Source organism: Drosophila suzukii, chromosome 2R (assembly GCF_043229965.1).
Source record: "Drosophila suzukii chromosome 2R, CBGP_Dsuzu_IsoJpt1.0, whole genome shotgun sequence".
NCBI lineage: Eukaryota > Metazoa > Arthropoda > Insecta > Diptera > Drosophilidae > Drosophila > Drosophila suzukii.
In genome coordinates this window covers 21,000,187-21,021,213 of record NC_092081.1, presented here as the reverse complement: position 1 = coordinate 21,021,213, position 21,027 = coordinate 21,000,187, and the positions used below count along the sequence as shown (strand labels likewise).

General features: G+C 42.6%; 3 protein-coding genes and 1 pseudogene across 7 annotated transcripts; all 4 read left to right on the top strand.

Annotated features, from left to right (window-relative positions):
- The first annotated feature begins 699 nt into the window (after positions 1–699).
- On the top strand, positions 700–2,332 carry LOC108008698 (phospholipid-transporting ATPase ABCA3-like; annotated as a pseudogene).
- Positions 2,333–4,630: 2,298 nt separating this feature from the next.
- Vkor (Vitamin-K epoxide reductase) lies at positions 4,631–5,489 on the top strand. 3 transcript variants are annotated; one of them, XM_065863561.2, is made up of 4 exons: positions 4,631–4,815; positions 4,874–5,034; positions 5,096–5,190; positions 5,241–5,489. In XM_065863561.2, exons 1-4 carry the CDS (start codon positions 4,786–4,788, stop codon positions 5,432–5,434), a joined length of 480 nt encoding a protein of 159 aa, XP_065719633.2. In that variant the 5' UTR covers positions 4,631–4,785; the 3' UTR covers positions 5,435–5,489. The 3 variants fall into 3 exon arrangements, with proteins under 3 accessions (XP_065719633.2, XP_065719634.2, XP_016928307.2); XM_065863562.2 differs by having other exon boundaries at positions 4,632–4,819; positions 5,241–5,488; XM_017072818.4 differs by having other exon boundaries at positions 4,632–5,034; positions 5,241–5,487.
- A 1,472-nt stretch (positions 5,490–6,961) lies between these two features.
- On the top strand, positions 6,962–9,590 carry resilin. Of its 2 annotated transcripts, XM_017072636.4 has the most exons (3): positions 6,962–8,005; positions 8,297–8,431; positions 8,543–9,590. In XM_017072636.4, exons 1-3 carry the CDS (start codon positions 7,034–7,036, stop codon positions 9,305–9,307), a joined length of 1,872 nt encoding a protein of 623 aa, XP_016928125.2. In that variant the 5' UTR covers positions 6,962–7,033; the 3' UTR covers positions 9,308–9,590. The 2 variants fall into 2 exon arrangements, with proteins under 2 accessions (XP_016928125.2, XP_016928126.2); XM_017072637.4 differs by lacking the exon at positions 8,297–8,431 and having other exon boundaries at positions 8,543–9,589.
- Positions 9,591–11,226: 1,636 nt separating this feature from the next.
- Positions 11,227–20,956, top strand: RalGPS (Ral GEF with PH domain and SH3 binding motif). Of its 2 annotated transcripts, XM_017074560.4 has the most exons (8): positions 11,227–11,435; positions 16,129–16,234; positions 16,304–16,638; positions 16,821–17,148; positions 17,216–17,667; positions 18,043–18,246; positions 18,486–18,596; positions 19,233–20,956. In XM_017074560.4, the coding sequence occupies exons 2-8, from the start codon at positions 16,175–16,177 to the stop codon at positions 19,843–19,845; spliced, it is 2,103 nt and encodes a 700-aa protein (XP_016930049.2). In that variant the 5' UTR covers positions 11,227–11,435; positions 16,129–16,174; the 3' UTR covers positions 19,846–20,956. The 2 variants fall into 2 exon arrangements, with proteins under 2 accessions (XP_016930049.2, XP_070850740.1); XM_070994639.1 differs by lacking the exon at positions 18,486–18,596 and having other exon boundaries at positions 11,230–11,435.
- Positions 20,957–21,027: the final 71 nt, after the last annotated feature.

The following is a 21,027-nucleotide window of genomic DNA, read 5'->3' as shown; positions in this document are numbered from 1 at the left end:
TTAACGACGATATCGATCTGAAACTGTAATCTTGCCGAAGCCACTCTTGAAAAATTCATATAATCAAAATCATTAGCATTCAATTACGCTGACGACTGCCGTATTTTGATTCAAATTAATTGCGAATTTATAAGGTAAAATTGACGCATACAAATGTGTGCGGTTGCCACATTTCAGCCAGAATAGAAAACCACGTAGTAACCTTAACTTGCTTCCAGTTGCACGTGCACCGGGCGACAAGAATTGCCGACAACAAAACCCAAGTTCCAACTCTCGAAGCATTCACCTTCATAATCGTAATCTCAATTGTCAAGCTCAATCATTTCACAGTCAGCTTCACTTGAGGCTTAAAGACCTTTTGTTTGAGCACTTCACTAGATGTTGATCACGGATCCACAGTAAAACTTGTTGGGGCCAAACATCGCAGCGCGTGCTTTTAGAGAAACGCCATCATATCGGCCAATCTATGGATCCGTTTGCAATGCATTATCATTAGAAATTCTATAAGTTGATAATCTGCTATCTGATAATCTTCAGATACATAAAAACAAGGAAGAATTCGGAATTTCGAAATTCTTGAATGCAATCTTTTTTTACACTATGTGTATGACATGTTTATGTACTAGGAATAATTTTCTTTAATTCCCAATTCCGCTTCTATCCTCGAGAGTATTTGGTGTATTTTGGGAATTGCTCTTCATGACCGGCTCCGGCATTTTATCCTTCCTCATCCTTTTCCTGATGGAGTTTCGATTGATCCCGCTGCTAGTGTTCAAGATTCGGCAAAAGCTGAAGTGAGTATTTCACGTGCCCGGCTTACTCCTGTTTTACATACGGTTTTCTTTTTATAGTAAAGAGCCTTCGCCTCCGACCGATGGTCACTTAGATGACGACGTGGAACATGAGCGGAAGCGCATTCTTTACATGACTGCCGATGAGATTTCCTCCAAGAATCTGGTGCTGGATCGGGTGACCAAATACTACGGTCAGTTCCGAGCCGTTGATCAGGTGTCGCTCTGCGTAAAGAAGTAAGTAAATGCGACAAGTTAAGTTCTGAAAATGTTGAATATCATATGTTTTGGAGATGCATAATTAATTTATTGCTTCACATCTCAGTTCCCTTCAAAACTTTGCTTTCTCGCTCCCACCCAGAGTAAGTTTCTCTCTTTTCGATTTCAGAGAACTTTCGAAGAGAGAAAACTGATACCTAATAAATTTACCATGACAATATCAAATTGATCCTTATGATTTTATTTTCCGATCAATAATATGTATTATAGATAGTGTGTGATTCGAAACCCTTTTTTTCTACAGAGCCGAATGCTTTGGCCTGCTGGGCGTGAATGGAGCCGGCAAAACGACCACGTTTAAGATGATGAACGGCGAAGAGTGGATCAGCTCGGGAGCCGCCCACGTCCAAGGTCGGACCCTGGGATGGGACATGGGCGGTATCTACAAGATGATCGGCTACTGCCCGCAGTTCGATGCACTTCCGGCGGGACTCACGGGTCGCGAGGTGCTGCGAATTTTCTGCCTGCTTCGCGGTGTTCCGGAGGTGGACGTCCGGCGAGTATCCGAGGATCTGGCCAAATCATTCGGCTTCATGAAGCACATGGACAAACAAACAGATGCGTATAGTGGGGGAAACAAGCGAAAGCTCAGCACGGCCATTGCAGTGATCGGCAATCCGCCCGTGATATACCTAGATGAGCCCACATCCGGCATGGATCCAGCGGCCAGGCGGCAGCTGTGGAATATGGTCAGTGAAGAACAAGTTCTCCAAGGGCCTGATTCTCAGGGTCAAGGTGCGTAGTAATCTGGGTCGCAGGGACCAAGATATCAATGCCGTCAAGGCGTTTGTGGGGGAAACATACCCTCACTCCATTCTCAGGTATGTGTGCTATCTTATTTTTTTAGCAGATCTTTTTTATTTTACTCCATTATTCCATTGTCATATAGGGATGATACTCTAGGTCTGTTAACCTTCTACATTCCATTGACTGAGGTCAAATGGTCGCGCATCTTCGGGATGATGGAGAAGAATCGCAACCAGCTGAATGTGGAGGATTACTCAATCAGCCAGACCACGCTGGAAGAGATCTTTTTGGAGTTTGCCAGGAACCAGCGAGAGGAATCCAATGCAGAAAATAAAACCAACTAAGGGCCTTTTCCCTTCTTAGATCTACTTGTGGAGTTTCATAGATAGCACACAAGACTTGATAGGAAATTCAAGTCAATTCATCAATTTAATTCAGGATGATGAGTTTTTAAATTTCTTAAAAATCTTAACCAACAACTAAACAATAATTGAAATCAGAAAATTCAAAACAGATTTAAAAAAAATCAATATGTATGTTTTCTAAGCCTCGACTTATCATTATCGTCAATTTCAAATAAATAAAGCAAGCCATAGAAGTTGTTTTTTTTTCAAATTTTAACTATGTTGACTGGTATTACAGCTTTTGCAATTCAAACCTTGCCTGTTACTGTGATCTGTCGATAAATTGGCAGACATCAGCATGCGATAATGCCGCAATAAGATTCTAATTAATATAGAATTTATAAAGCCAATTGCCGCATACAAATGTGTGCGATTGCCAAATCTCAGTTACCACGCAGTTACCTTAACTTCCTTCCAGTTGCACGTGCATCGGGTGACAAGAACTGCCGACAGCAAAATTAAAGTTCCAGCCATCCAAGCATTCACCTTCATAATCGTAACCATAATTGTCAAGATCCGTCATTTCGCAGTCATCTGCCCTTGGGGCACAAAGATCTTTTGTTAAGGCAAAGAAAAACTTGCTGGAGACAAACAGTACAGCGCGTGCTTAAAGATAAACACCTGCAAAGAGGCATAGCCTTAGTTAAAGTATAAGCATTAGCCCTTCTAAACGCATTTGATAATATACTAACATTTGTGGTTCGACACTGAAAGTTTTCTTATCAGAACGACAGTTCAGTTTCCTTTGGAAAAAATACGCACTAAAACTCTTAAATAAAATTATAATAAGTAAGATAAACAGTTTACTATGGATCCATCATAAACCCACTCCAATGGAACCGCATCGTACCACTCGCTACATTGTACAACCAATCCACGTTCTTATTAGAACTATGATATGACCAATGAATGAACTATATCTCGCTCATTTACTACAAGAGACGCATCTAAAAAATAGCATTTCGATATAAATGCATTTAAAGCTTTCAGTCGCCTTACGACATACATGATTGATCATTAAAGCTTGGTGTTTTAAGGATAGGATATATAATAAAACAAATCGGTTGACCTTGTACATTCTGTTGACAAGTAGCGTCCACCTATGGGAAAATCTTTTGGGAGTTAAATAAAAGTCTGTTGGAGGAGTCAACTTCATAAATCTAAACCACTTTTATGGTGCTTCTCTCACTTTGTCTCAACCTCTCATAATACATTATCTTCACATAAAATTCAGACATCACTGAATATATTTACTTTAATAGCTAAAATAAATAATTAAAATATTAACTGCTTGTATGTAATGCAATGCAATTTTTTTGCATCTATGAATGAATCTCTTGAAGTGTAAAGTTCAATAGGTTCCCTGGCCCATTTCCAGTAGCGTATTATTTCGAGATCGGCCAGGTGAGGCTGGGATTTGAGCTAGAATCGAGTTGACAGCCGTTTGAAAGGGTTTTCCATATCAAATGGATATCTGTGCCAAGACGCTGGCTGCGGTGACTGTTTCTGATGTTTTTGTTTTTTTTGCGTTATGGCAGAATAGCGACTCCAAGGTTGCGTAAATTCATCACATGAACTCACTCCTGGGGGCAGAGCTACTGCAATTTTGTAAATTGTTTCCATTTGGTTACCTCATGGCTAACGCGGATTTATATATCACTTTGGATGGGCCTGTTTCTTTAGTTATTTATTTTTTATTAAACACCCGAACACAGATGAATTCCAAATTCGTGAGGCTATAAATTAAAAAGGGACATGGAGCACAGCATGGCGAGTGGGTGGGGGCTAAAGATGGAGTTGGAGATGGAGGCATCATTGTGTCATGCCGAGAGTCGGGGCTTCATGAGCTTGTAGTCTGATTTTTGGCCTGAGCTGAGATGTCTCTTGGTCGTCTGGGACTTGGATGATGTCGCCGCAGTCGCTAATTTCATATGCATGCAATGGAGCGTGGCCTAATGCGATGTTGTTTGCCGCAGATGCATGTGCATTATACACGTTCGATGGCCTGGTACAGGGGTCTAGAGGTGATAGTTCCCAGGGTAAGGGGCCTTTCCCTATCCGGCAGTAAGGCCACTTTATTAGTACGCTCTGGTCACCTCTTCCTCTGTATTTATCCAGCTCGGGCCACGCAGTTTATTTATATTACCTGTTGCGTTTGTCCTCGTGTCATATCAAATTAAATGAGAAGGGGAATTTATGCCAACCCGACTGGGAAAACAACAAGGCAATGGTATCAAAAAAGGTCGGGGCCTTACATACCCTAACAAAGTAATGAAACATTCAGATAAAAGTTGAACTATTTTCAAATTTAATATATATGTATATAACCTGAGCTGATACGATTTGTAATATTAGAAATATGTATGTATCCTATAAAGAAGTCGCTAAAAAAATAAGTAATACTTTCTTAACATGTCTTAAAGTGCAATTGTGCTACAAATAATTTTAATAAACTAATTTGAAATTCAGGAATTTTGGTGTGAATTGTTCTATTAATAGCTCCGAAAATCTCACATACCCGCAATAAGTGTATCAAGCTCTTTTCATATTGCGCAGCTGCCAAAATGGTTCTGGAACTTTTCCTTGGACCAACTGTTGGTAAGTTGGCATCCTGAATGAACTCATTATACAAACAGCAACACAATGGAACAGGTGGACGGTACAACTTCCCGGTTGCGATGGATTTGCGCCTGTGGATTGGCCATCTCGGTGTATTCACTGTACGTGAAAATGAAACTGGAGGAAGATGAGAACTACAGGCCGATGTGCGATGTGAACGAAAACATAAGCTGCTCGCTAGTCTTTAAATCAGTGTACGTAAGATTATATTTGAGATGATAGTCTTTAAATTATGTGGTCTTCCTAAAAACTTAGCTATGGTGAAGGCTTTGGTCTGGGGGAAATAACCAAACTGAATTTTCCGAATGGAGCCATAGGATGTGTCTTCTACCTTTTCTACTTTCTAAGCTGTGAGTATAAAGTAAAGTAAATAATTTGTTTTAATACATTTAACTTACAGCTTTCTATCAGAATCACTGGTTGTGCTTGGCCCAATTAATAATATGCACTTTGACCCTTTTTCTCTGCGTTTATCTGGGCTTCCTGCTACTTTTTGTCTTTTACGATTGCTGTTTGGTGTGCTTGGCCATCTATTTCATACACACCTGGCTCTTCCAGGAAGTTGTAAGACGCTATAGACGTCTCTATATGTAAGAGTTTATACATTTAAGTCAAGGTATTTAGTTATAATAAAGATAAGGCCCTAAGATGAGCTACTAACCAGTGAGTTATTTTAAACTGTCGACGTGTTATATGTAAGATGCTTATCTTCATCATTCATTTTTCTGTTGACCCACACGTGTGGCTGTAAGCAGGATGTCGAGCCGACAGCTTCCAACTCCCATGACCAAGCACGTAGTGGGGCAATTAAATCTGCACGTTCCCATTTGCCTCCGAAGGCTGTGATCTGTGATCTGTGATCCGCGAATGGCGCTACTGCCAACCGACTTGGCCAAGTTAAAAAGGTGGGCGGACTGCGAAAACTCAGCACAATTAATTTCCCATAAGTTCGGGAATCCCTTTGTGTGGGCTGGGTTTCCGATTTGGATGGTCTGAATAGCTGAATCAATGAATGGGTGGAAATATGTGCTATGGTTATAGCCAAATTTCAGTAGAGTCTTCAAAGTAGTGTTTTGTTAGCTTTTTAATTTGATGTACAGTTTTCATATATTGTTTTATTACTTACATTTTATAATTATATCTCATGATTTGTTATCTGTCTTTTGCAATCTCCATTAATCTGCACTTTCAAAAATATATAACAATCTTCTTTTAAGCTCCTAGTTCTTATGTCGTTTTATTATAAGTATAAAAATGTATCTTTAATTTCCATTCCATCGTATCCATCTAATTGAGCTGTCAGTTGGTGAACCTCCAGCTTCATTGATCTACTGATCTGTATTCTGAATACAATCAATAACAATTCATTAGACTTTTCGTATAGATTATCTGCATACCCTTCTTTTCCAATTGATGCTCCGATCTCCATCTCCATCTCCACAATCTCCGATCATATCGACTCGACCCTTCTACACCCATCAGACGCATCTGCGGATACTACTCCCAATTGGGGTCGCCGTTGGCACGATCTTCTTCAATATGTCGCTGGGCTTTTATTATTATTTTTTCTATTTTCCGCTCTGACAAGACAGGGCAAACAAATGCAAACTTCGGCGCTTGTCACAGCAGCGACTGAACCACTCGCTTGGGAGAGTGAGCCGGGGCAGACGCCGCCGACACATTCACCCAGTGGAGTACACCGAGTAGACTACTTTGGGCCAACGCAACTGGGGATCCAAATGCACAATCACCACCTCGCCGCGCCTCGAGAAGATGTGCGCCAGAAGAAGGCAAATCAGCCCGAGACCGAAACCGAGGCACCCTTCACGTGCAAAGCTGGCGGAGATTGGAGCTGGGGGGAGTGCTCTACGTGGAGTGGAGCAAGCTCAGTGATTGAGATTTTTGCTTTGGACCCCGCATAGAATCAACCGAAGACGATCGTATGTGGCAGCAGCCGCAGCAGCTGTTGTGCCGGTTGCCACACGCTCCAAAAGCCACCTCCAACTCATAACCGAGTTCGTCGGGAGTGTGTGTGTGTGCATCCTAGACTTTCAGTTTTTCGGTTTGCCACATATAAATACGCCATGTGGCAGCAGCTAGAGATCAGTCAGAATTCGGCGCTGCTTCCAAGCGCTAGCCTCATCCCAGAGATTCCGATCAGCAGCAGTCCCGCAGTCCAGATCCAAGTGGAATATGTTCAAGTTACTCGGTTTGACGCTGCTCATGGCAATGGTGGTCCTTGGGCGACCGGAGCCGCCAGTCAACTCGTATCTACCTCCCTCCGATAGCTATGGAGCACCGGGTCAGAGTGGTCCGGGTGGTCCCGGTGGTCCGGGCGGCAGGCCATCGGATTCGTATGGAGCTCCTGGTGGCGGAAGCGGCAATGGCAACGGGGGACGTCCCTCGGACAGCTATGGAGCTCCAGGATTGGGCCAGGGTCAGGGACAGGGACAGGGACAAGGTGGATTTGGTGGCAAGCCCTCGGATTCCTATGGAGCTCCTGGTGGCGGAAGCGGTGGTCGTCCCTCGAGTAGCTACGGTGCTCCTGGCCAGGGTCAAGGACAAGGACAAGGACAAGGCGGATTTGGCGGCAAACCCTCGGACTCGTATGGTGCTCCTGGTAGTGGCAATGGCAATAGCAACGGAGGACGTCCATCGAGCAGCTATGGAGCTCCTGGCCAGGGACAAGGCAACGGAAATGGCGGTCGTCCTTCGAGCAGCTATGGTGCCCCTGGTGGAGGCAATGGCGGTCGTCCCTCGGACTCCTATGGTGCTCCAGGAGGCGGTAATGGTAATGGCGGACGTCCCTCGGACACTTATGGCGCTCCTGGTGGTGGTAACGCAAATGGCAACGGCAACGGCGGTCGTCCATCCAGCAGTTACGGAGCTCCTGGTCAGGGTCAAGGTGGATTTGGCGGACGCCCTTCGGACTCTTATGGTGCTCCTGGTCAGAACCAGAAGCCCTCGGACTCCTATGGAGCCCCAGGTAATGGCAATGGCAATGGCAACGGCGGACGTCCTTCGAGCAGCTATGGAGCTCCAGGTTCCGGATCAGGATCAGGATCTGGTGGCCGACCCTCCGACTCTTACGGACCACCCGCCTCGGGATCTGGAGCTGGTGGCCCTGGAGGCAGTGGACCCGGTGGCTCTGACTACGAAAACGATGTGAGTAGATGGGTAGCTTGAAAATACGGGTTTGGATGCGTTTATAAGGGATCACTGGGTGGAAAAGACCAAAAAGGGAACACCGCTCCGATGCACACTTGCTCTTGCTCGTTCTCGCTCACCTGCACCGCCATCGGCGTTTAAAGCTTGCATCATCCCCCCCAGAAATCTGAATTCTTGATCCCAGCCACTCTATCTCTCTGTGTTTCTCTCTTTCTCCACACGCCCCAAATCCGCTCTCCATTCTCCATGATCCGCTGTCCATGATCCATGATCCATGATCCATGTTAGGAGCCCGCCAAGTACGAATTTAATTACCAGGTTGAGGACGCGCCCAGCGGACTCTCGTTCGGGCATTCAGAGATGCGCGACGGTGACTTCACCACCGGCCAGTACAATGTCCTGTTGCCCGACGGACGGAAGCAAGTAAGCGGCGTCGGTGGCGGCGGCGGCGGGCAACAGGAGTCGATGCGGACCCACCCACTGCTCCCCCTCCTCCTGTCACGGCTAACCCTGGTATCTCTCTGTCTTCCCTAGATCGTCGAGTACGAGGCCGACCAGCAGGGCTACAGGCCGCAGATCCGGTACGAAGGCGATGCCAACGATGGCAGTGGTGCCAGCGGTCCTGGTGGCCAGAATCTGGGACCCGATGGCTACTCCAATGGCCGTCCTGGTAATGGAAATGGCAATGGCAATGGTGGCTACTCCGGAGGACGTCCTGGAGGTCAGGATCTGGGTCGCGATGGTTACTCCGGTGGACGTCCAGGTGGGCAGGACCTTGGCGCAGGTGGCTACTCCGGTGGACGCCCAGGTGGTCAGGACTTGGGACCCAATGGTTACTCCGGTGGTCGCCCAAGTGGTCAGGACTTGGGTGCTGGTGGCTACTCCGGCGGTCGCCCAGGAGGTCAGGACTTGGGTCGCGATGGTTACTCCGGTGGACGTCCAGGTGGTCAGGACCTTGGCGCAGGTGGCTACTCCAGTGGCAGACCTGGCGGCAATGGAGGCAATGGCAATGGCAACGGCAACGGAAATGGTGGCTCCGATGGCGGTCGTGTGATCATCGGTGGTCGCGTGATTGGCGGTCAGGATGGCGGTGACCAGGGCTACTCCGGCGGACGTCCTGGTGGACAGGATCTGGGCCGCGATGGCTACTCCAGCGGTCGTCCAGGCGGTCGACCAGGTGCCAATGGCCAGGATAACCAAAATGGCCAGGGATACTCGAGCGGCAGGCCGGGTGGTCAGGGAGGATTCGGACCCGGTGGTCAGAACGGCGACAACGATGGCAGCGGTTATCGGTACTAGAGACGACTCACAGACACACTTAGCTAGATCCCTCGAACATATAGCAATACCTAGTTCTAAGTCCTTCTAGAAATACACACATACGTCCACTATCTTTCTCCGCATCCTTCGACATCTATTTGTGCCCATTCTTCTCTCTATTTCGCTGTCTTCCGTCCATTACGCTTCCCCAACTCCTCGTAGCCATAAGACCCTGTTGTTGTAAAAGCATGTGCGAAAAATAACCCAAAAAAAAGAATGAAATGATAAAGCTATTCAGATGTAAGTAAAGAAATTAAATATATATTTTTATACAAACCTTGGAGTTTTTAATTGGTGATGAAAAATGGAGGGCTTTCTTCTTCGGAGGTCTATATTTGAAAAAAAAGGGTTGAAATAAGGAAACCAGAACTAAACAAGAAAAAACGCCAAAAAGAAAACTTTTAATGTGGAATATTAGGGAATTCAGCCACAAATTCATAGAGGTATCACACGTCAAAATCGGACTTCAATAACTAAAGTTATGGAATCTGGAAGTGCAGTTTTGGGTCCCCATTCGGAACGCCATTGGAATTACGAAAAAATCGAACATGAAAATGGGTTAAAATTTGGACTCTCGCCAAAAAGAAAACTTTTAATGTGGAATATTAGGGAATTCAGCCACAAATTCATAGAGGTATTACACGTCAAAATCGGACTTCAATAACTAAAGATATGGAATCTGGAAGTGCAGTTTTGGGTCCCCATTCGGAACGCCATTGGAATTACGAAAAAATCGAACATGAAAATGGGTTAAAATTTTCACCCTCGCCTAGAAGAAAACTTTTAATGTGGAATTTTAGAGAATTAAATCACAAACTCATAGAGGTATCACACGTCAAAATCGGACTTCAATAACTAAAGTTATGGAATCTGGAAGTGCAGTTTTGGGTCCCCATTCGGAACGCCATTGGAATTACGAAAAAATCGAACATGAAAATGGGTTAAAATTTGGACTCTCGCCAAAAAGAAAACTTTTAATGTGGAATATTAGGGAATTCAGCCACAAATCCATAGAGGTATCACACGTCAAAAGCGGACTTCAATAACTAAAGTTATGGAATCTGGAATCTTTACACAGCTAAGGGGATTGTGATATATGCAAGCACACTGAAAAAAGATGGACAAATCAAAGCAAATATCTGGATATTGAACTTAAAGTTTCGCGTTACATATTTGAATTAAATACAAAAACGTTACTTTTAACACAAATCATATTAAACTGCTTGATTTAATTTAAATAAATTTAAATCAAGTCAGGAAATATTTTTTATGATGTTATTTATATTTACTTTACATATTTTCTGTCATTATCTCTGGAAGATATATGTAGTTATCCGATTATTATTATGTACTACATGGAATAGAAAAAAAATTTTGGAAACGTTTTGACCATCGGATGTTTATCGCAGACTAAAAGAATATATAAAGATTAGATAATTTAAATAGTTTAATTTAAATAGTTTTAGTAGAAGGAAGCGTTTCCGCTGAAACTGACTGAAGGCATTATTGAAATCAAAAAATATCTTCCAAAACCGGGACTTGAGTGTCGCCGCCTTTGAATTTGAATCATTATCCCCCCGACCACGCAACTTATGTTATTTATATAAATAAAATGCATAACTCAACTCCTTAACCAACATTTAAATTATAAATTTAAAATTACACCAATTTTTATTGGAAAACAGCTAAAATTCTCACTAGTCGTTATGTTACAATTTATCCCCATTTGAAATTTGAAAACGGCTAAGTCTAGTGGGAAAATAGCTAAATTGGCAACACTGGCGATAAGATATCGATGTTAACAAAAACGATATTTCTATCGATGTCTCTTTTCCTCCAATACATCGCTGTCTCTATCGATGTCTCTCCACCTCCAATCCATCGGTGCTTCTATCGATGTTTCTCCACCTCTAGCGTCGGTGTCGCGCGCGGATTGCTATTTGCTGGTCAATTATCGCATTATCGCTGCCCTCGCAGGAATAAACAAACGAATTCGGAGCCCGTGAAAAAGCCAATAAGTGTAGTGAATAGCAATTAAAGGAGCGCGACATCGCGGCTGTCTTTGTACAGCATTGATCGAGTTAAGATGCCTCAGTTGGCTGGCGAAGTGAGTTGAAAGCGGTGGGGGGTTGGTGGGGCCTGAACTATAAATAACAATATGCATTGCTATTTCGGCTGGGCGTCGCTATCTTTAAGTTTGTCCATTTGTCGCCCCAAAACGGCCAAGATCCAAGTGGCAAGTGCAATTGGCGTTCTTTTTTCGGACCGATTACGAAACTACACCAAAAGTGGGTGGTGAGTGGGCGCTGGGCGGTGTTTGGTGTTCCGTGGGCTGTGGGCGGTGGGCGGTACACTTTGCATACAATGAGCTTAGAACCTCAACGAAAGCAAATTGCGTGAGTGAGTGCCTGTGTATCCGTATCTGTATCTGTGTTTATGTTCGGCTTCCCGTTTTTCGCTTTTCGTGTTCAATGCTATCGATTTGTTCCCCTGCCGGCGGAACCAATATATTTATATGTACGAATAAGTCTCGAGCTGTGAATCATCAGGGGGCGGTGGCGGGGGCGGTCAATAGAGTTCACTTGGCACTTCCTTTCGACATTAGATCAGGTGATAGATAAGAGGTCCGATAAGCAGATACTTAAAAAGGTCCAGAAACACCTTTCGAATCTCAAGTGCCAGCTGCTGCTGATACACACACTGGAAAAAATAGGTGTTACTATCAAGTAAAAAAGATAATGACAAACTCTTAAGATCAATATTTAAAGATTTCTCAGGTAAAAGAACTAAAGAATATAATTGAAAGTTGCTGAGAAAAAAATAATCTATGTAATCTAATAGATTAATAATAGTTAACTATATTATAAGAAAAAGACTATATCTTTCTCAATAACATTCCATTATTATTGTTAATTATAGGAAATATATGGTTCCTTTGTCAGTTACTTTCCATTATATTACCCAAAATATTATAAAAACGGTTATTGTAATAATTATGATACAATGGTTATATTTTTTGTTTACCCATGATGTGTTTTCAGATCTGGTGGGATCATATATATATCAAATTTATAAAACCAAACCATATAAATATATTGAGTATATTGATAGTGTATTAACTGATTTCGATCAAATTTCATAGAATTTTTTTAAATTTCAAAAAGTATGTATCAGATATTAATTTGAAACTAAAGAGATCAAAATCCCTTTACTTTTTCCTCAGTGCAGTTGCTTATCCTGGACTCGTCCAACAGGATATGTGCGACAGATGTTTTTGCCTGCGTTACAGAGATGCTGAAATGCTGAATTTCAAGGTTTCTCCCCTCGCTTCCAATTGCCTTTTGTTCATATGTGCATATTCCTTCAGTTTTAAGTACAGCCACTCGAACCAGAAATTGGGTAAGTGGCTCAGTTCTAGGCTCGATGCTCCGACTGGATGGATGCTCACCAAGTGACCCACTTTGGTGGCTCACATGTGGTGTGGATCGCATGTACATATAAGCACCACCTCATGGAACAAATACAAAACATGAGAATAGGAGATGAAAGAAGAAACCCCAGCTTGGCCTTCCTTCGCATTGTTTTTTCTAAGTTACCCTATAAGTGGGTATTATAATTGCTGCCCGAAGTTTGCTAGGTTGCAAAGAAAAAATCTCGAGACCTGTAAATTGCATCTGAACATTCTTATCTAAGCGCACATTTGTCCATTTAACGTTGCAGGTATTTACAGACAGAAATAATCTCCTTTTCTGCTCATTTATCTACCTGTTTTTTCTGGTAAACAAATCTCTAAATCTAGATGCCATCTGTTTGAAATTATGCACAGAACCTTTATTCTGTTTTGTGTTGTATACAAAAATTCGGAATAGCCGGAAACGGATGGCTATATCATTTGGCAGGCACAAAAAAAATGTACACCTTGTATTTATGGCAGAATGTTTGTTGTACAAGAGGATATTTTAAGGAAATTCCTTAGGTTTTTATTTTTCTAATGTATTATAATATGAATTCTGTATTTTGGAACCAATGAAAGTATATTATGATAATGATATCATATGCTGCATATATTTTATTCTTGCCAAAGATCTAAAAATCATATTGCCTCCATTCTTAGGGTAATTCCGTCTTCGATCTTGAAAGCCCGCCTTTCTTGCTTTGTTGCTGCCTAGGCACTTTTCCATTCGTAGTTTCTCTCTTGTTTTTAACCAGCGTAATTGCATGTATTTATTCTGGCCCGACAGTGTGAGCAAATAGTTAGACTATTGCCTGATAACGCCCCTCGGTTTTCAATGGGGGATTAGCTAAATGTTTTCCCACTCATATAGAGAACCTCCAGTCGAAGGTTGATCGTATTAAATGCTACATATTTAATTTAATCGCAATCTTTCGAGGCGGTTATTGAACCTGACAGCAGAAAATTGAAAATCCGAAGATCACTGGCGACAGCCACTCGCCGCTGACCTTGTGTAACGATAATTTGTGTAAATATACATTTCGCCACAGTTTCTGAACGGCAAAGAAAGCTGCTCCAGAGATCTTTAACCCGCCTTTCTAGAACTTGAGGGTCAGTGCGAGTCAGCGAAAAGGTTGAACTGCAAATTCTCTTGATGGTCAGTTGTCATCACTGCGAATTCCAGAGCGACCCACAAGTGAAAGAATTTATCAATGGAAAACGCCAACACGAAAAGCGAGAAACCGAGAAAACAACGCCGAGTTTCCTCGAGATTATGTAGAAATGTGCGGCTATGTATTGTATTTTATTTAAATACAATTGCAGGCCTGATAAACAAAAAAAGTGCTGAGGAACAGCATTGCGGAGGTAAATGTGATTTCCTCGAATCGTAGCGTACAGCTGTGCTGTTTGTTTTCTTTCAAGAAATTTATGTAAAAACAATAAACACAGTGTACTGTTTTCTGGAGGGGGAGTATCTTTAGTGGGCGGCATTTCGCCCCCACATACAAATTTCGCCATATCCCTGACCACGAAAACAACCATCAAAAGTTTACATACTCGCATTAAAGGAGCGCGCTGTCTGGCATGAATTATTTACATATGCCATTGATTAAATTGTACCCAGTGGGCAGATCTTTATGTGCGAGTTAATTGTTTGGCTTTAATTGCATTTGATATCTCCATAAAAACGCCGAGCAAACAAAAAGAATTCTAGAAGGAAAATGGCACAGATTGGCGTATATGTATACATATAAATATTCAGAAGAGAGCAGTGATGGAATATGGAATAGTTCAAATAGTCAATAAAGTCCATTTGCTCAAAATTTTGAGGCAGTCGTCTGGCATTTTGGAATATAATTCGAGTTGCCTTCTGCCTTGTCTACATCTTGTTTCTGTTTTTGTTGTCTTTCCGCCCAATTTGTTTTCATTTCATCTATATATCTCGCATATATGTTTTCGGCTGTATATTTTTGTAAATGCGCTTCAGTTCAATTGGGTTATGAGATAAATAAAAATCCCAACTGAGCGGTACGGGTTTCACACGATTAGAATGGAATTTATCTGGTTGAAAACCGAATTAAAACAATAGATATCATCGCTAACCCATTTTAGCCCCTTCCGTCTTGGGATTGTATCTTCTGGGTTTCGCCCATACTGCTCTCTAGATATTACAAAGTCGGATAATTGAATTCTATCCAACGGAAAAGCAGAAAATAATCGAAGGAAACCGCAGACTGAACCCCACATCCCCACGACAATGTGTGGACGTCATTGCGTTTGATCAACTTTTGCTCTTAAATGATTATAACTTAATTGAAATTAATTAGACGGGGTCATCGCTGTCAGTCTTAGAGGAATGTTATGGCTATATGCAGTGGAGGAAATGGTGTATGGATAGTGGTTACTTGGTTTTATACTATATACATATACGTGCAGTGGTGGGAAGTATAATGTGTAGTTCTTATATTTTTGCATTCTGATAAACATGGATCCAGTAAAACCCTCTGTGTTTTTCTTTTATTAATCAGTTATGATATTTTTAATTCATGATGAAATTCTAGTATATTATCATCTCAGCATTTCAAAATATTTCTGATAAACATTGTTCCAGTAAAATAAAAACACAATTATTTTAATAATCAGTGCTAATATTTTTAATTCATGATGAAATTCAAGTGTACTATCATCTGAAGCATTTAAAAATCATCATCATAACGTATTATAAAATACATTATGTTATCAAGCACTTAAAAGTGGTACACCATCTTTAAAACCTCTTATCTTATGTCATAGCTGGATAAAATATGTTATGTATTAAAATGACTGCATTTTATTTTCTCGAAAGGGGAAAATGCCGGAAATTAATGGGTTATTTTAATTTCCTTTTCTATGCCTTTGTGGACGGGTTCATTGAACTGGGTCGAACACCAATTTGGTTTCTGACCGGGTGACTTGTTTTCCAGCCAAACTTTCCGCTGACCGCTGCTGCCCGAGACTCTTTATCAGCGGCTTGCACCCCCGAAAAGTCATTTGACCACTCGAGAGCTACCATAAAAGAGCAGGGAATGGTTTCCTCGCACCGCTCGTGACTCACATGGCCCGCTCCATTGGAAATCGAGCAGCGAAGCGTGCCAGAAGCTTCGCTCCGGCTTGCCACTAGTTTTTTCCCCAGTTCATTTTTTTGTTTTTTAACTTTTTTTACTACCGTTCGTGCAACACAAAAGCCACAATGCAGAACTGAGGAAAACAAACTCGGTTTCAGTCAACAAAAAGTCTGCCCAGTGCGCGGAACACCGAAAGCCAAAACTTTATCACGAAGTTAACTCGAGTCTCTCGTTCATTGCAGTTTTGAAGAGCTGGTCGAAGTACACAGACAGCCGGAGTTGGCTGCCATGATGCGATACTCGGAAATCTCACGCGACCTGTCCATGGATAATCTGCGCTACTCAGAGGTATAGTCATAAGCACACATCTCTCTTAAATTTGCTTTGATTTTAACCTATGGCCTCTTGACTTTTCAGTTAAGCAGAAAACCCAATACGGACTATCATGGTTATGCGGGACAGGCTTATGCCTCGTCCCAATTCAAGCAGAGCTCACCTCCTCCTCCGCAGCAGCAACAGCAGCCAACTCGCCTGGCCAAACAACGAAGTCCAAACGCCAACGGAAATGCCCACACCATGGCCTGTCTGCGCAAGGAGAAGACCCCGAAGGAGCACCAGATGGAACCGCCCAGTATGCAGCCGCAGGCCAGCAAAACCCTGAATATCAAGAGCACGCGGCGCAAGAACTCCATCGGTTGTTTAAACAGTTTCTCCTCCTCGCCAGACTCACCGGGCTGCTACTATACCATAGCGTAAGTTATCGCTAAACAAAAGGGAGTAGAGTTCACATCAGGAGCTGAATATATTAAGATTATTGCGTATTTTTGTTTGCATAAATAGGCGTTCAGGCATGATTTTTGTGTGACTTAGTTGATATACAATTGAAATGCTCTGCTTACCGCACTTCTAATTAAATTGTACTCTGGTTATTTAGAGCCTCGGCAGCACCGCCGTCCAAGTCGCAAAGTTTACCAGCCCACGGCTCCATCAAGCAGTTAGATGAGGTTATCTTGAGCGCGTTACGTGTACCCGCCGATGTGTTGGCCAATCAGATCACACTCCTGGATTTTCCCGTCTTCGCCCAGATCCAGCCGGATGAGCTGAGCAGTTGTGCTTGGACGAAAAAGGACAAGCACGTTAATACACCGAATATTGTGGCATTTACCAAACGATTCAACCACACGAGCTTTTGGACTGTGCAGGAGATACTAAATGCCGAGCAGCCAAAGCAGAGAGCCGAGATAATGACTCACTTTATAAAGGTGAGAAAATTAGCCCAAGATGATGAATTAATTGGTTCAATATGGTGACTAAATTTTTCTTTTTTAGGTGGCCAAAAAGCTCCATGAACTCAACAATCTACACTCGCTTTTTGCAATTATTTCGGCCATGCAAAGCGCCAGCATATATCGCCTGACAAAAACCTGGGCATGCCTATCGAAGAAGGATCGCCACTCCTTCGAGCGCCTCAGTGATATATTCAGCGACCAGGACAACTGGGCGAATCTGCGGTCCTATCTCGAGAGCCTCCGCCTGCCCTGCATCCCCTACCTGGGTCTCTTTCTCACCGATCTGATTTACATCGATTTGGCCCATCCCCACAAGGGCGGATTGGAACCGGAACAGCGGCGCAATAAGATGAACAACATATTGCGTGTAATCTCGAACTATCAGCAGTCGGACTATAAGCCTCTGCAGAAGCATGAGGCCACACAGAAGTATCTAACCTCCATTCGATACATCGAGGAGTTGCAGAACATATTCGAGGAGGATCAGTACAAGTAAGGAAAACCTTTCGATGATTCAGTTTATGAGATATGAAAACCAAACGTTGCACTTAATGAATCTTGTATGCTTAAGTCATCATTGAACAACAGAATTTGTGAGTTATTTATCGGAGTTACCTCTTACTCGTTAAATTATTTATAAAAACATTGTTTTTAAGAAACCTTTTATTCTTTGTCTATACAAAAACAGTCATGAGAGTGTATCTTGATAAACCACAAAGAAAAATTTACCTCGAATATTAATGACTCACAGAAATGTTTCTTGATAAATTACACAGTTTGCCTTATGCTTCTGATTCTTTGTTGTTATGGTTTTCATATCCCAAGATATTATTTGGTATTATACTAAAGTTTTTGCTTACCTTTCAGGCGCTCTCTGAACCTGGAGCCTGCGTCGCCTTCTGGACCCAGTTCGTCGTCCTGCAGCTCTAAGGAATCCTTCAACGTGGAAGCAGTAACTCCTGCCCTGGGCTGCCTGAATCTCTCGCCGGCCAAGACCATTGGCTCCATGCGCATGGCCAGTGGCACTAAGTTCGTTCCTGGACATCGAAAGTGTCGCAGTCTCGGCACCAAGTAAGTAAAGGAATAATCCCACCCAGAAAGCCCCACTTCGGCCTCCTTTGTTAACCACCTTTTTGAATCCACAACCTCGAATCACTGCGCATTAATTGGACATATGTACATCGGGTCCTTATTAATCGTTTGTATCTCTGTCTCTCACTCAAACCGTTTTGCTTTTGGCTTATGCTTTCATTTTCTGTGTGTGTTCGTTAATTGTCAAACATATTCGCCACTGCCCGAAATGAATGAAGATTTCGCAGCAGCAGCTTGCCGCGAAACTTTGCCCAGAAGTGCCAGTGCTGCATCGTGATGATTGCGCCGGGCATTGGCACCATCTCCAACAAGCGTTGCAGATGCCGTCGGTGAGTCCAGAACAGAGTCCAGTAGCTAGGATATGTGTAATGCCAGCCTGTAACCGAAATCGATTCTGCATCCTGATCCGATGCGGTATCCCCATTTTACCATCCACTGTGCTCAGTTGTTATCTCCTCATTTTTGATTTCTGCACGGACCCGAGTTGAAATTGCTTCGTATGACATACACCAAACACACGCCTCCACACTTGCTCCATTTCATTTGGTTTTGATTTGGGAAATGTTACATTATGCCAAAATAAGCACACATCCTTACCGATTACATATTAAAGAAGGTATTGTCGGTATTATATCCAAGAAGTAACCTTTAGAAAATTCTTAAAAAATAAAGGTTTTAATTCAATAATAACTTTGTGTATAGAAAAATAAATCAATGTTAACAATATAATATTGAACCATTTAAAGAATATCGTACAATAATTATAATAAATACAAAATTAATAATTATTAATTATTATTTATCGAAGAATTCTAATAGATTATTTATTTCAATCGATAGTACCTTTTATAAATACAAAACGCAGTTCATTCTTGTTTGCCTTTTCGCAATTTCATTTGTTTGAAAAGCATGATTTAGTACCTTGTCCACAAAACAGTTCACTAATCCGTATTGTTCCATTGCAGCATTTTTGGCAAGATTGCGCCACACAACCACGTCGACGGACATCCTCACCACCTGCACCTGGAGCTTGATCCCAGCCAAGTTCAGCCACGCCATCATTTGCTGGATGATTCGGTGCTAGAGCACAGCGACGCCTTGTCCCAAGCTGATCTTACATCACTGGAAAGTGCCGAGGGAATCCTGTGTGATTTTACCGGCAGCGATTGCGATTTGATGTCCCCGGAGGCAGCAGCTGCTATGCAGGGCTGTGTCCGCAGGAAAACAGTCCAGAAGGAGGGAAGGAAGCCAGCAGTGGCCTCTTGGCAGCGATACTGGCTGCAGATCTGGGCCAACTCGCTGGTGTACTTCCCACCCAAGTCATTCAAAGGCAGCGAACGCAGCGACTTCAAGAGGGAACCGTGCAAAGTGTGCCCTTTGGATGGCTGGTATGCCCATGTCAGCGATAACACCAAGCACAAGAACACCTTTGAGCTGTGCCACCGAACCTTGGGCACCGTCTATCGCTTTCGGACGGACAGTCCCCAGATGACGCACCTCTGGTCGAATGCCATTTGCAAACTGGCCACCATGCGAGTGCCCAAACCTCTGCCCACCAATCTGATGTCCTTCGAATGAGCTGGGCCCCAAAAACAAAACACAGGAACTCGAATATATTGTACTCATCATAGCCTAGTATACCTAGTTTAGTTAGCTTTATCCCTTGAAACGTGCACAGCCAAAAAAAAAAACACCCTCCCACCAAACCACTCACTCACTCCCTAAAACGAGGCAACCACAGAACATTCCCACAACCACAACGAACGAACAAATTGCAGACTGCATCTAGATGAATCGATTTCAAAATGGTATTTCAAAAGACTGACACCGAAGGAGAACACGAAGCGAAGATGAAGTAGCGGAGGAGCAGTACCAGAAAAGTAGCCACACAATCACAAAACAACAGACTAAACCGACAACGCAGGGGAATTAGAATCCCAAATATGTAACGGCCCTGTTCTCAAAGTCCAATTTTATTTGAATTTGGCGGAAACGGAATTGATCAAATGGGTCGTCATCGAATAAGCATTTCTTGTAAGCTTGTTTGCAATGACCCAGAATGTAAACCCTCTGAAGGGGGTGTAACTATCAAATACTAAAATATTCCTAACTCCAAGTTTGCTTAATTGTGCAACAGGGCTGTCTCTTTGTTAATGTGCTGTCTTCGCTGTATTTTGTATTTGTAAAATTTAATATTAAGTAAATTACTTGGACATTTACTCAACTTAATTTTGCGCTAATCGTGCCATATTAGTTCTAAATTTGTGTTCACACAACGAATGTTGGCCAGCAAACGAATCCGAATTCGATTTGCCCAACGCCTAACTTTGTAACAAAGAATCAAAAATCAAACGAACTTTCTACGCGTAACTAAGGGCTTTAATATTGTATCGCTACCACTATCATGACCGACATCAGTTAATCTGTATATCTGCCTTAAGTTGATGCACTAGACATACATACATAGAGCTAAAGAAACATAGATACGTATCCCATAAATTGCATGCGTGAATTGTAGGAAAGGAAAGTAATGTTAGTGTTTGTGTTTTTTTTTTGTTTCTGTTGAGACGGCCTAATTGTAACTCCTAAGCTTTGTCACACATACAGATTATCATTTGCAGCGTTTTTACATTAGTTTAAGAAAGAAATGCAACAAAAACAAAATAAACCACAAAACGAAAGAAAGAAATGCGTGTTATATAAGGCATCTAGGGCTATTTACAAGCACATCAGATCGTGCAAAGTGCGGAAATTTGCAAT